The sequence below is a fragment of the Heliangelus exortis genome, chromosome 2, assembly GCF_036169615.1.
Source record: "Heliangelus exortis chromosome 2, bHelExo1.hap1, whole genome shotgun sequence".
Classification (NCBI taxonomy): Eukaryota; Metazoa; Chordata; class Aves; order Apodiformes; family Trochilidae; genus Heliangelus; species Heliangelus exortis.
In genome coordinates this window covers 46,743,721-46,760,207 of record NC_092423.1, presented here as the reverse complement: position 1 = coordinate 46,760,207, position 16,487 = coordinate 46,743,721, and the positions used below count along the sequence as shown (strand labels likewise).

Below are 16,487 nucleotides of genomic sequence, written 5' to 3'. Positions count from 1 at the left end.
TGCCCCAGCATGAGTCCCTTTGTGGGGTGCAGTGCAATCAGGAGCAGACTTACCCAGCCTGGTTCCCCCACAGGGTCACAAGTCCCGCTAGCAAACTTGCTCCACAAGTCTTTCCAGAAGACTGCTGCAGCACAGGTTTCCCATGGGGTCACAGCCTCCCTTGCATGTCCACCTGCTCTTGTGTGGGGTCCTCCACAGGCTGCAGGTCAATTATCTGCTCCTCCACAGTCTGCAGGGCAGGAACAACCTTCCTCACCATGGTCTTCACTGCAGACTGCAGGGGAATCTCTGCTCTGGTACCTGGAGCATCTCTTCCCTCTCTGTCTTCGCTGACCTTGGTGTCTGCAGAGTTGTTGCTGTCACATATTCCTCCCTTTAAATGTGTTGTCCCAGAGGTGCTACCATCATCACTGGCAGCTCAGCCTTGGCCAGCAGCTGATCTGTCTTGGAGCCAGCTGGCATTGGCTTTGTTGGACACCAAAGAAGCTTCTTGCAGCTTCTTACAGAAGCCACCCCTGTAGCCCCCCTGCTACCGTTTACTGTGCAAACTCAATAAACCAGATTAAATGGTAGTCCAAGAGTTGTCTTTTTCCACAAGAATGATAGGTGTTTCCATATAGATTATATATAAAGCTTGCTTATATTACTTGTCATGCTTTTATTAGTTTATTGACATATTTTGCAATAAAAGGAATTGGGTCTTAGTACAACTCATCATATTGATTGATCCCTGAAAGAATGATCATAATTCCAGATGGATTGATTTGCTTTTTCCCCCACGACTCTTGATTTTTAAGACTGCTATGTGTATTGCTTTTTTCCTTTGGCGAAACTTCAATATCATCAACTTATAACTCCTTTGAGGAGACAGCTATATTTAAGCCTTCATATATGATTTTGACAGCTAAATATGGCAAATTGTGGTGTAATGGTTGATGGTATTGGGAGTGCTTTTTCTTGACATTTTAGAAAAAAATAGGTTTAATCAATTTATATGCTAGCAGCAGCCTCTTACTTAGTTGTATTCTACATTTAGTTCCAGTAAGCAGTTGAAATTATTGCAATTCGCACTACGTTGCTAGTCCTTTTTTGTCATAATTAGTACAGTACAAATTCAAGAGTGGTTATGTTTTTGTTTTGTCTTTTTTTTTTCTTCAGCATACCCATGTGCCACGACTGATACCTTTAATAACAAGCAACTGTACCTCAAAATCAGTTGCAGTTAGAAGGTGAGTATGTTGTAAATAGCAAATTATTAAAGGTACTGCTTTTCTGAAGATGATCGTATTTTGAAAACAGATTTGAAGTTTTATGGCTGTTAACACTGAACACACAAAACCAGGTTTTCCAGTAAACTACAGAAATTAATTTCATCAAAGTTATATCAGTTAATGTTGAGGAATGGTATTTTCTGCCATTTCAAGAGATATGTGTTGTATCCTACAGAATGTATGTGTTGGAAAAAGTACCTTTTGATTTAAAAACCGTAACGGGAAAAAAGCTGTAGCTGTATCTGTGTTGCTCAATCTTATGCAAATAAACAACACAGGTACTGAGAGGCACCGGGAGAGCATGAAACAGATTGGCAAAGAACTTGCTCGAGCCTATTAATTACTGTTCTGGCCAGGCTTGACAAGCCTAGTGGGGTTAGCTCTTGTTGAAGCATTACAGTGTACTGTGTGCAGCCTGGGACAGTATTTTCCTCTCCTGGTGCAAGGACTTTATAACTTTTGCACAATGTAGTGTGAATGCGTGGAGCAAGGCTGTCTGATCCTCTGCCCAAAATAAAGAACCTACCACTGGTGACTGTGAGATGGAGACAGTGGCTGCTACCTTAGGTAGGATGTGGTGGATCAGTATGTTGTCATGTTTAACAGCTGAGATGCATCTTCACAGAATCATAGAATTACCAGGGTTGGAAGGGACCTTTAAGATCATCCAGTTCCAACCCCCTGCCATGGGCAGGGACACCTCCCACTAGATCAGGTTGCTCAGAGCCCTGTCCAGCCTGGCCTTGAAAACTTCCAGGGGTGGGGCTTCCACCACCTCTCTGGGCATCTCATCTTCAGCATGTTAGGGTTTTTTTTTTAATAACATATGTGACCACTTGGATTGGCTCTTGATAAAACTAAGTGGTTTCTGACAGTGTCATTTTCTGCACAGAATCTCACCAGAGCAGTTAATAATATCTCTGGACTTAGGCTAGCCCTGAAAGCAATACAGCTATGTGCAAGAAACAGCCTGAGCATCTGAACTGCTTGCTCTGAATCTGTGCTGCTGTTGCATCCAAAGCATGTGTCATCTCAACCCAAATTATACTGACTGGCTTACAACTTCTATTTTGACTTCAAAACAATTCATAGGGTTTCAGTGCCTTCACTTACCATGGCTTTGTTGAGAAACATGAAACTCTAGGTGGCTTTGGTATTGCACTTCACAATCCTGTGAGCTTCACTGAAGGTAGCCAAAATTGTTGCATTGTTTTCATACTGACTTCATTTCTTTGGAAAAGCAGGGGAGAACTAGATCAGTTATAATAGTGAAAAGCCTTTTAGGATTTCTTGCTGTTTCATGTACATGTCCAAAGGATTTGGGTAGAAAAAAAATTAAATTTGCCCTGCCAGAACAGGTCAAAGATGTGACATAACTAGGAAAAGTAATGGATCCAGACAGTGGAGTCCACTTCAGTGGCTTGTCCACTTATCTACACCTTCATAATCCATGTTGCTTTGATTTGTTAGCAAGATTCAGACATATTTTAAAGTACAGGAGTTTGTACAGTGCCTGCAGATCTTTAGGAGGCTTTTCTATACACAGAGCCCTGTACTGATGGCCTTGAGTTTTCCTATATACTGCACACTCAGTAATGACAGACGTGAATAGTGTTTGGGACAGAAGTATGCTTCCATAGAAACATAATGTTATTAGTTATTAGCTCAATTATTAAAAGCAGTGAGGGTTTTTCAATATTAAGTATTTAAATATTTAATATTTAAATATTAGTTTGTACAATTTTTAAACTATTGATTTATTTGGTTGTTATTTTTGGGCTACTAAAACCAACATAGCATATATGTAATAACATGACACATGGTTAATTGAACCACAGGTATTTTTTTGAAGTTTAGGATTAGTTAGCCAGCCTATTTACTTTCTGTACAGAATATTTTAACTTTGAAATAAGGTGACCAGTGTCCTTATTTGACAGCAAAACATACTTTTATTTTATGTATTTGTTTTCCTCAGGTGGAAGGAATAAAGTTACTATTTGTTTCATAAGCACATTGGAGAAATGAGTCTTAATTAAAACTTTTTGTTCTGTCTTTTTAGGCGCTCGTTTGAATTTTTAGACCTGTTGTTACAAGAGTGGCAAACACATTCATTGGAAAGGTATGAGCTAGTATACTTTTTTCCCAGGGACAAACTGCTAATGAATTTTAAGACAGAAATCTTTCCATTGGCTCCTTTAATTGGATTATGTTGTTCAGTGGTGGTCAGTCTTTCTAGCACTGCAGATCATGTGCCTCGTTCAAGTGCCAGGAAGAAGGAGAACTCAGTGCTCCAGCCTTGGCTACGTGTTGCCTCCTCTCCTTACCCTCTGTCTCTTCTCCTGTACTGCAATGTGAGCAATGCATACCATGCTTTCTCAGAGTTTTGCTTATATAGTGTATCCAGTGCAGCAAGGACAGAAGCATCTGTCTTACTCCTGAAAGAAGGGGAATTGTGTGTTCACCATGAAAGATGTCAAGTGGGATTAGGCGAGAAGGTGTTTTTCTGGTAATGATAAAGAGCAGACTGTAGCTTCTCCAGGTAGACAGGAAAATAGGCCATGCATCATCTCTGAGAATGGATATGGTAAGCACAGAGTAAGAGCAAAGGGACTACAGGGCCTTCAGAGAATGCTCTGAAGAGCTCATCCAGCTCCACAGCCGTCTTTCAATGCCTCAAAATGCTCCTGAGAAAGGGAGCAATAGATTTGAACACTTCATTTATGTCAGAGTGTATATCTTATGTATATGTATGTATTTAAAAAAACCTGAACAAAACAACACCCCGGCCTAACCACCCTCAAGAAAACCCAAAAATGCCAAACACTTCTTGAATTAATATCTGCTTATCACATACCATGCTTTTGGTTGTTCCAGTGGGTGCTTTGGTGTTCAGGTTTAGAACAAAAAGGCCAAAACCTTTCAGAGGTGGATTTCAGAGGTGTATGACAGGAAAGGAAACTTGCTGGCCTTAACTTTTTCCTATTTCATACTATTAATATAGTAGGGGAAATAGTTTTTCAAATTCAGAGAGGAAGGTGTCTTTAAAAAGTTATAAAAAAAAGTTTAAGAAGTTATTTCTAAATAACTTTTTAAGCGTAGTAGATGGATGAATATCTGAAAAGTAAATTATAAGTCTTTTAAATTGAAGCTTACCTAAACCTTTGCAGAAGGAGCAATAATATCATTGGTGTGCTTATTCAGCATTTATTTACCTGATACCTTTGAAAGGACTACTGTCTCAACTGGGTTTTACATAGAGGAATTTTAATTAAAGTGTAAAACTTTATCACTTAAAATAGAATTTGGAGTTACAAAATAGCATAAAGAATGTCTTCCTTCTAGGCACGCAGCTGTCTTGGTTGAAACCATCAAGAAGGGCATTCATGATGCTGATGCAGAAGCAAGAGTGGAGGCAAGAAAGTGAGTTTTAACTACATTTTTCTCTGACTACCTGTATGTTTTACATGAGTGCTAGTACACTAATCAGAGGTGAATGATTAACTATGACTTAAGAAGGGATTACACTGAAAATTATTGGTTTTGTTCTTGAAGTCCTGATAAGTTTTGTTTGCAAAGGATGTTCTGGATTTTGAGGCAGTTAGTACTGCCATGCAGCATTTGAGGATTCTACTGAACTGAGTAATAAAGGTTGATACTGCTGCAAAGTTATTTTTTTTTTCCCTCCATTAAGTCATTAAGCAATTGCTATACTTGACTGTTGAGTAGTTCAGAAAATAATTTCTCTTGCTTCCCCACAGAATTGGTAAGTGAATGTAAGAATTTCAGAACACAGACTAAGTTATTTTGAAAAGATAATTCAGTCACTGTAGCTGGTCTTTCTTATGATGTGATGAGTAGTATTTTATGCATTACTTATTTTTAGTCTGAAATTCTTTCCCTTCCATTGCTGGGTCATTCTGTAATCTTTACTTCCTGACTTCACACTTCGAAGAAAATATAAAGCAATTATATGTGGTTATTCTTTTATTTTGCAGGGCTTATCTGGGTCTTAGGAATCACTTTCCTGGTGAAGCTGAGACTCTGTACAATTCTCTTGAGCCACCCTATCAAAGAAGTCTCCAGACCTATTTGAAGAATTCTGGCAGCATAGCTTCTCTCCCTCAGTCAGACAGGTCATCCTCCAGCTCACAGGAGAGCCTTAAGTAAGGGTTGTTCAACTCTTTTTGTGCCTCTAAACAAAAACTATTTCTCAAAAGCAAATGAGCCAGACTTCTTTGGTCTACAAAAAAACTGTGATTGGTGTTTTGTCACTTCTAATTTTTTTTAAAAAATAAAATCTTTATGTGTTGCTGTATGACAGTATTGGCACATCAAGGTGAAAACTAACAGCAGTTATTAACTATATTTTAGCAGGCTGTTCTTACTCAGGTATTCACTTCTTAGCAGCCTGTTATACTAAAATATCTCCAAGGTTCATAGCTTGATGATTCTGTAGTGATAATTAAGTCTCAAAGACGTAATGGTACTACTCCTTTTTTATTCCTTTTCACTGGGAAGTATTTTTTTTCTGTCTTCACTGTACTGCTGATGTATTAGCAGTATTTTGCAGCTATGCTAATAACTGGAAGTTGGGTCTCTGAAGCAGTCAGTGGTGTATTAAAATGTATCAACATTCTTGAGCTGGGTAGATTAAAGCTTGCTTAGGTGTACCAATAGCAGAAGAAATCTACTGACTTTTTAGTAAAAACCTACATTATAGCAGGGTTGTTATTTTTTTCCTTTAAATTCTAGGAGTCTTCCCCAAAGTGTTTAAACCTGTTAAGACTTCAGTTCAAGATGCTTCATTTCCGAAGCCAGAACATTTGCCTGCCCATTCTTGACTTGAAAGACTTTTTCCAGCATATTGGAAATTAATGTTTTTACATTTTTGGCTGCTGCCTTAATTATTGGAGGCTTTCCTTCGTCTATGTAAAATTGCATCTTTCCAAATCATAAAAAACATTTTAAAAATAATTAAAATGGAGACTATTACAAGTCATTTTCCACAAAAAAGTGTTCAAAATTAATCAATTTTTAAAAAATCAATCTGTATTTACTGCCTAAAAGTCAGAGTGCTCTTAATGAATTTCTAGTAATAAACTAAATCAGAGATAAATTAGAATCTTAAAATACCCTTACATGTTCAAGTGTTACTTCCTGTGTTGCAAAGTATGAAAATACTACAATACAGAAAGAGGAGTAAAATAAGAGATGTACAAAAGGGTTCACTATATTGGAAATTAATTAATTTTGGTTTTTTTTTTTGTTTGTTTAGGTACCTGTTGTTTTTCCCTGTGTCACCCAAAATTATATTTCTGGCTTCTAATTGTGATGCTAACTTCTCTCTGTTTATAGGCTTAGTAAATATGACTGGCTTTCCTAGAAGTCTGGTAGTCCATGATTTTTAGCCTTCTAAACTGACAGCTCTTACAATTTATTGATAAAAATTATTTTTTCATATTCCTATGTGAAACTGTTCAAAAGAAATGTCATTTGCAATAGGTTGTGCAAGTGCTGAAGTTGTAACAGTTGTCTGGGCCTTCTGATGGGAGCAACTTGTAAGATTAGGATGCATTTAGGAGATTTGCTTGGGCCTCCTCCACCTCACTGCAGCAAAATGCCTCCAAAACACTAGTCAGTAATGTCAGGAAGTAGGTATTATTCACATTAAGCTGGAAATATATGCCCTTTTTTGAGGAGTTAATGGTAACTGTGAGGAGGTAACAGTGCTGAGCTCTATATTATCATAGATCTCCTCAGCTAATAACTTAAATACACAAGGTTTATACATCCCTTTTCTGTTTGCTTTTTGGTTTAAAACTAGGGATTATTTTTACTAAAGCCATTGCTATAGACTCAGGCTGTAATTTGAGTATTGATGGAATAGTTGACTATTTCATCAAATACAGACCTTCCCACATGAGTATATATTTAAGTGGCGAGATACAAATGGATGATGGAAGTATAATGCTTTCTTCTGCCAGTCTTTTGCTTTTCTCTGGTCCTTCTTACAGCATTTTAGCCTGCTGAACCAGGCAGAAGGAAGGTGTCACAGTTAAACATGAGAAGACACATTTTACTTCAGCAGCTACTCATTTTGGCAGTAAGAGTAGTGGCAAGTGGAGAGGAAGCATGGAGGAAAATAGATGGGATTTTTCTCCTTTCTTAAGTTGTGTGGGAGCCCCGAGCATTTAATCAAGGAAAATTCAGTCTAGCTGCTTGGGAGTTCCAGCATTTTCCTTTGTAATTTTTAACTCAGTTCTTGGGAGATGTAAGACTGGAGGAGGCTTATGAACTGTACGCCTGTTTTCCTTGTTACTGCAGATAGCACTTTGCATAATGTCTTTCATAAACCAAGCTTTTTGTGTAGCTCCTGCTGCTTTTATTTGATGGCTGATTTAGAAGACCAGCCCAGTGGTTAAATCCTTGTTCTGACAACCCTGAATGTTTCTGTGACCAAGTCTGAAAAGTCTGAACTTTGCATTAGCGAACTGGGTCACGGATTAATGCTTTGTGATGAAGATAAAATTTTATAGAAGACAGAAGAGGTGATGATTTGTTTTCCTTATCAATCTGTATTTAATGTGTTTAAAAAGACTGTGCTGAGTAAGTTGAAGGGGAGAAAAGAGAAGATTTTTTTTTTCTCTGTATTACTGTTGCTTTTTGAATCTGATAGGTGAGACTTACTGGGTTTACTGGCTTTTTTTTTTTTTTCCAGTCGGCCTCTGTCTTCTAAATGGTCTGCAGCCAGCCCAGCAAGCCTTGCAGGCAGAGGTAAGGTAGTTGCTATAAAGTGGAATGTTCTTTATTTTCTCAGAATTAGAAGTTTTAAGTGCAGCTTAAAATCTGAATGTCTTAAGCGTTTGCCCTGTTTCCAAGTTGAATAATGGTGTGTGTCACTACAAACTGTGCCTGGAGCTAAGATTGCCTCATAAATACTTCATGTTTTATGTATTTTCAGCTGTTGCAAGCAAAAGGCATAATTTGCTATGTGTTGGTACTGTTAATTGATCCTCTGTCTTGGAGTTTTGTCATGGAACAGTCACTTGCAAAGCAAAATATTTTTGTATGGTCATTATAATTAGGTTTACAACACTTAAAAATGAAGGACTTGTGCCTTTGATCTATTCCCTTGTAACTGCTGCTCTATAAGAAACAAAAAAAAACCCCAAATGCACAGATTTGTACTTCAAGGAGCTGAATTTGTCTTGAGTTTTCAGAATATATCTTTGTTCTCTTTTCACATACTGTGTTCCTAACTCTTTCAGAGTAAATAATTGAACTCTTTATCACAAATGGCCAGTAATTGGAAGTGCTTTTTTTCTGCATACAGAAACTGTTAAGGAGCATTCAAGTGTTGAAGACATAAACCAGTGGTTAAAATGAACTGAAGCAAGTAATAATCAGTAAATAATAGGAGGTGAATGTAAAAATATTTATCAGAAGATCACACCCTAAAACATTTCAAGTTGTGCATTCAGTTTGCCTGTGGCTTTACCTTAGCTGAAGTGTGGGGATATTGTCTTCCCTCATTTTCATAAAGGTTGCTATGAATTTTCTTATGTTTATGTAGCATTCAATAATGTTATAAATCACATAAATGTTCAGAATTGTATAATGTGCACTAGGAAGGGAACACAGAGTTTGTATTAAATTATGCTGAAATGTCATGCTGAATGAAGATAAATTCTAGTGTGAAGTAAACTGTTTGTCACTTGAATTTCATGGCAACAAAGGCAACAAGCCTAGTTTGCTTCTTAATGTCAATGGTATTTTGTTTGATATTTACTTCCACTATTTTACATCATTTTCTGTACTTCTGCTGGTCTGCTGCAGTAATAGAAAACGTTGACCTTTTCGACATTCAATTAATTTAAATATTATTAATTACCAACCGAATTTCTAATTTTAATTAGAATTTCTAATATCTAATTTCTGATTTTTTTTTTTTTTTTTTTTTAAATTCTAGCTTCAGGCAGCAGCAGGAGTGTTCCAGGCCCAGGAACTCTGCAGAGGTCTCGCAGCGACATCGACGTTAACGCTGCGGCGGGCGCCAAGGCGCGCCATGCGGCGGGACAGGCAGCTGCCGGGGGGCGCCTCTCAGCAGCCGGGCTGCCTCCGGGATCTTATGCTTCACTAGGTAAGCCAGACATCTCTACACCACCATGAAATATTTTTTGAGGTTTTTCGATCAAAACATTATAGAGAAAATACTTCTACCTTTGAAAAAAATGTTGGTTGTCTTTTATTAGTGTTGCGGCCTTGCAAACGAGCGGGTGTTCTGATGTCGGTTACCAACTTGGTTAGATGGTTTGTTTATCTTGTTCTGGAAGTATGTCAATGCAAAGAATTGCTATGTATGCTCTTTAGTGGGTTAATCTATAATAATATAATGCTATGCTACGCTCTCCTGTGGGTTATTCTGGAATGAATATTGAGTGTTGGATAGAGTGGTACCTTCGCTTAACAGCAGGTGGTGGTCGCGGCTTTTTGTTTCTAGACTAGAATCAGATCTCTTGCTTTTCTGTCTTTCTCAGCTCTTTATCTGACCATTTTACAACACTGCTAAAGAGACATCCTGGCAGTAAGTGGAGGCTTCTTCACACAATACAGAAGTGTTTTACACGATAATATGCAACACTGATTTCTTAGATTTCTTCCTAAGTGGAACTATGTGCATGTTTTTATCAGGGTGACAGTCTTCAGTGTCCTGCTGTCAGACGTAGTGCTGCAAATCATAAGTGCAGGAATGTATTTGATTGTGGTAGATACTAGACCTTCCACTGAGTTTTAATTAAACCAGCTGGTATGAAGGGTAAAGAAATATGGTCGTGTTTTTGGTTTTTTAGGTTAACCATCCTATAGGGAAGTGAGGTTCAGTGTTCACAAAACTGGTAGGGTTTTCTTCTCAGCTTGTGTACCAGCAAGATCACCAAAGAGGCATGTCCCAGTGTCAGTATTGCCCAAGATGATCAAAACAGAGACAGAGAAACTGTTAATAGTTCTTCCTTAATTACCTTGTGTTTGGGGAGATGTTAGGATACATTTCTGCTATGGTTTTCAAAACTTTTGGTTTGTGCTGTTTTAAAATTAAAATTTAAATTTAAAACTATTGTAAATTAGTTGATTCTTTTGACATCAAGGCCTACTGGACATAGTTTGAACACCACTGATTTTAGGGTTAAATTTTATGAGCATGAGCAAGGCTGGAAAGAATATGTGCTACTTGAAATAGCAATTTCGGGTGTGGGCTCCCTCTAGTGCTCACAGAGGGAGAGATCAGAGAACCTCCTGGGTAGCAGGTGGACAGCAAAGTTAGGCTTCTAAGTTTGCTTTGCGGTTATTGCTTGAGGAATTTGCAGTTCCTCCTAACTCAACACCTAAAAGCATGAGAAATGGAAAGATTATTCTCCAAGATTAGAGTATTGTCTGGTCTCTTTTGGTGTGCAAAAGGACATATCCTGAACCTCAGACAAAGCTGGAGCTCAGCTATTGTGAGAAATACAAGTGACACAGAGCATGGTGAAAGAAGAAAAAATGGCAAATGGAAATTGAAAAGAGAAGTCTGAGCAGTCATACTGCTGAAATGAAGGGACGACTCTGTTCTTGAGAATTTCATTTAAAAATAGCTTTTGATTGGAGTCTTGGTTTGCTTTCAGAACATTTCAAGCAATTGTGCTTCAAACTCAGATTTTTGCAAGCAAGGTTTGAGAAGGGCACAGAGGTTTTCAGGGAAGTAAATAGTGGTGGGTTTATGCAGGAAAATAATAGGAATGAAGAAATAGCTTATTCTCTTAATAGTTTTGGTGAGTAAGGGTAGGGGAGAGGAATGAAGAGGTAGTAAGTCCAGGTCATGTTGTTTTAAAAGATTAGAATTGCTTCAAAGTTTAGTTTTGCTGTCAGATGGATTCGCTTTTGGACAAGAATTACAGTGGTAGTTTGAAATGGCAAAATAATGTGATACTAGCAATGTCTTGCAAAGTCAAATCCTATTACAGAAGGTATAAGGTGATAGCTGAGGAGAATAAGGTTTCCTTACAGTCACAGAAAAGAAGTGTTGCTTGACTTATCTTTGCTCCTTCTCCTCACAGTTTTTTTAATAGTGGTAAGGTAATTTAAGTCCCCTCTTACCTATGTCAAGAGTGTGACTGTTTTGTGTTTCACTCAGGATTAAGCATGGAATCCACCTCAAGATATTATTTGCTTTGCAAAATGTAACCTTAAAATGAACGGAGTGTGAATCCAGGCAAATGCCATGTTTCAGAAATTGAACTGATTTGTAAACTTCTCCACTCTGTTCCTTTTCAAAGAGGTTTTATGGGTCTTTAAGATTTTTTTTTAAAGGGTTTCTGCTGAATCCCAGTGTGGCAACTTAAATGATAGTTTTTTCAAGATAATGCTGACCATGATACCAAAGCACCTAGAAAATATTACTATTTCCATAATGCATTCCATGTCTTCTCAGGTGTTACAGTCAGTATCAAAATAAATAACATTTTTCCCTGCAGCTTGAATTCATTTTTACCTTACTTTCAAGCATCCACCTTTTCCTTAAACAGCTGCCATAAATTGAGAACCACAAGTTTGAAGTATAGTAATCTATAATGGTCTCCAGCCCTTTCTTCCCTTTCATTATTAGTAGAAGAACTCTTGGTTACTTATTTATGTTGGGTTTGTTTTGGTTTTTTTGTAAAGACTATTCTAGAAGCAGAAGGAGATTCTCTACTGTAATCTGAATGTTGACTACCTTTGACATCCTTAAGTATTAATTTTGATGGTGACTGTCAGAACATGTATGCACTGCCTTCCAGCTGGTTAAACTTCAGTGCTTTTAAACCAGAGTGGAACTTTCTCTTGTTTGTCCTCTATCTTTATTGTGATGTCTCTTTCTCTCCTGTCCTGTAGCCCAGGTGAAGCTTCATGCTCAGTAGCAAGTTTCATAAGAAATGTATTGTGGTTCTATAAAGATAAAAATATGTACTGGTGCTGCAGTAACTGTTGACATGAAGCATGAAACAGTTTATAAATATTTTACTGTACGGGTTTGTTAAAATGTGGGTAATAACAGAGGGATCCAACATCCCTGTACAGGGTACTTATACCCTTTTCTGTAATTTTGTACCTCACTGGGAGAAACCAACTTTATTTAAAGTAGCTTATACATGCATGAATTAGATAAACAAGTCTGCTGTGTTTAATATTAATGTATTTTCCTTAATTAATGTTTTATGACTCTGCTGTGAACACCTTTATTCTAACACACTAAGTTTTCCATGTTTCTTTGCCTGCTTTTTCAACAAAGAGGATACTTCTGACAAGATGGATGGTAAGAAATTGTTTAGTCTGTCCTCTAATTCTATTAAATATTTAATAAAGTGTCTTGTATGTAAATACTAGATGTTTAATATATTTGTTCATTAACAAAATACTGTGCTATTTTCATTCACTTCTATGTAATCTGTCTTAATATATGTGGTGTTGCTGTATTTGTTAGTCTTTTTGATGATTGGTCTGTGTCAGCATCAGAAATGGATGTTACTCCATTCTGTTAATTACAGAGCAATTCTGTAATCAATATATGCTTTTTTAAAAAACATGCTCTAGTTCAATTGTGTTTCATAGTTTTACCCATAAAGTCATTTTTGACTTCTTGGCAATGGGAGAGAGAAGATGATTGACCACATAATTAAAGATTTTTAAAAAATAAAATAAAATTTTCTTTCGAAAGTACTTTATCAAACTCTCCTCTAGCTACATAAATGTATATGCCTGTAAATCCTGTTATACAAGGTCATTCTATTTAAAAAAATTTTTTGAAAACGACCTACCTGTTAAAATAGCTTACCAAGTATTACAGGTAGGTTTCAGTGCTTACTTTTTCTTAATACACTGCAGTAAACACAAGGATGGAATTGTCATGTTTTCATACTAACTGCAAAGCAGTTAAGAATCAGGCTTCTCATAGCTGTTGTCTGTATATATAAGCAATGCTTCTCATACAATGAAATGGCAGAGTCCCAGCTTGATGCCTGATAGGTTTTTTCCTAATTTATTGCTGAGGAACATGGAACAAGTCAGTTATGTTTTGCTGATTACTTGATAATTCCTGTTGTGTTTCAATGAATGATTAGTTTATTGGAAGCAAAGCAGATTGTTTTTCAAAGAAATGAAAACAGGGAGAAGGTATGTCTCTAAAACACAGAATCTTGCATCATATTAAAGCACAGAAAATCAGTTTAATCAAAGATACTTTTTGGAAAAAATTGAGCCATTTTTTAGTATTGCAGGTGGCAATACTAAATAATAGTAATAATTGTTATTATAAATAACACTAAGAAAATGAGGGGGTTTTGTACAAGGTAGTTTCTTCCTTATTTCGATACCAGATTTCCTTATGTTGCGTATAATAGGATTTATTTACAACTGTCAGTCCCAAACATGAAATCCTGAGCTATTGCACAGTGTTACCAGCAACAAAAATTCTTAAGGCCACGTGTAGAGGCTTTTGTTCAGACCAATAGTCACAACTAATGGTGTCCCACATGTCTTTAAAACTAGTAGGGGAAGTGCTTCAGAGTTGATCATAACAATTTGGGTTTTTTCTACAGAATACCTGTAGGGATAATGTGTAAAACAGCATGACCACAGCTTAGCTCTCCAGCTGTGGTTGTATGATACAGCTTCTCTGTTCTAACCACCACCAGTAGGAAATGAATAATTTTTCCTTTTTCCACTAATCCTGGACACATGTGTTTACTACTTGTTTCACTAGTACCTTGTAATACTCCATTATCAATCACTGTAGGTGAACAACTGACTTGATAAACCAAACTGAAATCTGATTTGATGAACCAAAAAAAAAGGATAAACCAGAAGTTTGATAAAACTTATCAGCAGGGACAGTGAACCTTTAGCCATCAAAACCAGGTGGCAGAACAAGGATGAGGAGGAAGGAGAAGCAGAAGAAACCCTTTAGTAGCATCTAGCTGTTAGCCTGGCTTAGGTTTTGCTTAGAACCTACCTTCCAAGACCCAGCTCAGGAAGGATGTTGGATTTGGGGGGATAGTTTAGGGTTTGAGATTTTTTTTTTCATATGGGTTGGCAAATTTGATCTGGAAAACTGAGGCACTCCTACATACATGTTAGAACTGATTTTTCATTTAAATTTATAATGAATTAATTTATAGTGGCTTTTTTTTTTTTTTTTTAATAGTGCCATGAATATGGTATAATATGAGGAAGCCATAGCTATATTTGCTGAATAAGACAAGTTCAGGCTAGCCAAAGACACTACCAGACATTTCAGTCATTGTAGTTCTCTTAAAAGGCAGAAGCAGCATAGAGTGAAAACAAAACTGGATTTTAAATTTTTTTTTTCTTAAGGCCTTTAACATTTCTATCACTATTAATATATATTTTATTCCACAATTAGACTTGCTTCAAAGGATCTTAGAGGAAGGACTGCTGTTCAGCTAGCTTTCCATCAGTTTCTAGGTACTGATGTTAGTGAAGAGATTATTCCAACTTTCATTCTCTCATAATCAAGCCTGGTTAAGCTTGGCACACTTGAATTCAAGTCTGATCTAATTTCAGCAAGCTCATATTACGTCCAGTTCTCTGAGCAAAACTTGATCTTGTGCATGTGGGTCTTTATAAAAGTGTACATCTTCAGAATGAGCATGGACTTAATTCAGAGAAATTCTGCTTGCTGGCAATTTCTGTCAGTTATCACTGTCCAGTGTGGAAAACATTGTCCTTGTGCTTCTCTCTGAGATAAATGATAATAGTATGTTTTATATTTTCAGAAGAGCTTGCTCTAAAATATTAACATCTGTTTTGATCCAGACATGTCACTTTGTTGACTTACAGGGTTTTTTAATTTTTATTTTTTGTTTTGTAACAAGTTTGGTAGGCAGTGCTACATACTGTGTTCTTGTAAATCACTGACATTATAGTATGGATGTTTCTTGATGATTTTGCTTCATTTCGATAATGAAGCTGCAACACAAAAGCTGTAGACCCCTTAACTTGGTAAAATTTTCAGCATTCATAAGATTAATCTCAAAAAGAAAATGGAGAGACACAGTATTGTTTGAAATATCATGTATTTTATTATCTTTTCTGTTTAGGAACAGCTTCTGAAGATGGTAAGAAAATATTTTGTTAGAAGAGCTAATATTTTCAGCTTCATATTTTTGTTGATACAAATTAAGCAAGCATTAATAAAAATGAATTTATTTAAAAATAGAATACGATCTTTCTGGGGCTTTGTGGAGATTTGTCACTTCAGATAGTTTATGCATCTACTACTTGGTCATCGTGTAGTGTTTTTTAAATTTGCTTTTAATTCTCAAGTACTCATCTGCAGTAGTGTCATTGCTTAACATTTTTAGTGTGAAAATATAGGAGCTTTAATTTTGCTTTTTTAATTTTTATTTTTTTATTTTTTTTAATAAAGTCTTGAAGTCTTGTCACAGAATATTTCATCAAATGTGTTCATGCTCTGGGAAGCAGGTGCTACTATTACTCATCTCTCTGAGACTTGGGAATTAATTTTCAGTATACTATTAACATTTAAACCTGCCATTAGTGAATGGATGTAGAGACTCCAAGTGAGTTGATGGTTTATTTGCCTCACAAATGAAAACTTTTTTTCTTTGATAAAATTGAACCAGGTTTCTAGCAATAATTTATTATAGTAGTGAAATAGTGGCACTCTGTATTCCTAGGTTTTTTTGGCCAAAATCTGAACTCAGTTACATGCCATGCAGTCTCACACCACTCAGTGGGAAAACATTGTCATTGCATAGGGATAACTAGTAGAGTTTGGACTAGTTAATCTAACCATTCTTGCGAGCATGTTTTCTAATACTTCAGTGAATAACCTCCTTTATCCTGATTCTCTTCCTATAGACTCTCATCTATGGCTATTCCCTCTACTTGGATGAATAATATTAACTTGGTTGGTCTCCAAATTCTGCTGTGGAAAGCCTATAGTGGCTAGAACAAAATAACAGTCTGCATGCCTAATGCTTCTGAGTCAAATACTGACTCCACTTGTCTAGAAAATATTTTAATTATGCTGGTTTTAAAAGTGGATTACTTGTTGAGCTAGATCCACCCTGTACAAAACTTTTGTCTTTTGTTCTTGCAACTTAAAAATTACGGTTAGCATGGTTTTAGTTTTGTTTTCTGTTGAGTTAGCTTAGGAAATGT

At 36.6% G+C, this 16,487-nt stretch overlaps 1 protein-coding gene across 43 annotated transcripts in view; it reads left to right on the top strand.

Annotated features, from left to right (window-relative positions):
• CLASP2 (cytoplasmic linker associated protein 2) overlaps positions 1-16,487 on the top strand; it is a 139,636-nt gene that overhangs the window by 80,365 nt on the left and 42,784 nt on the right. For 28 of the 43 annotated variants that reach the window (XM_071735927.1, XM_071735922.1, XM_071735921.1 and 25 more), the window contains 8 exons: positions 1,159-1,229; positions 3,331-3,390; positions 4,614-4,691; positions 5,267-5,434; positions 7,990-8,045; positions 9,241-9,411; positions 12,574-12,597; positions 15,401-15,418. In XM_071735927.1, coding sequence (XP_071592028.1) covers positions 1,159-1,229; positions 3,331-3,390; positions 4,614-4,691; positions 5,267-5,434; positions 7,990-8,045; positions 9,241-9,411; positions 12,574-12,597; positions 15,401-15,418 — 646 coding nt within the window. The remainder of the gene's footprint in view (positions 1-1,158; positions 1,230-3,330; positions 3,391-4,613; positions 4,692-5,266; positions 5,435-7,989; positions 8,046-9,240; positions 9,412-12,573; positions 12,598-15,400; positions 15,419-16,487) is intronic. The other 15 variants (XM_071735934.1, XM_071735928.1, XM_071735957.1 and 12 more) reach the window with 3 other exon arrangements.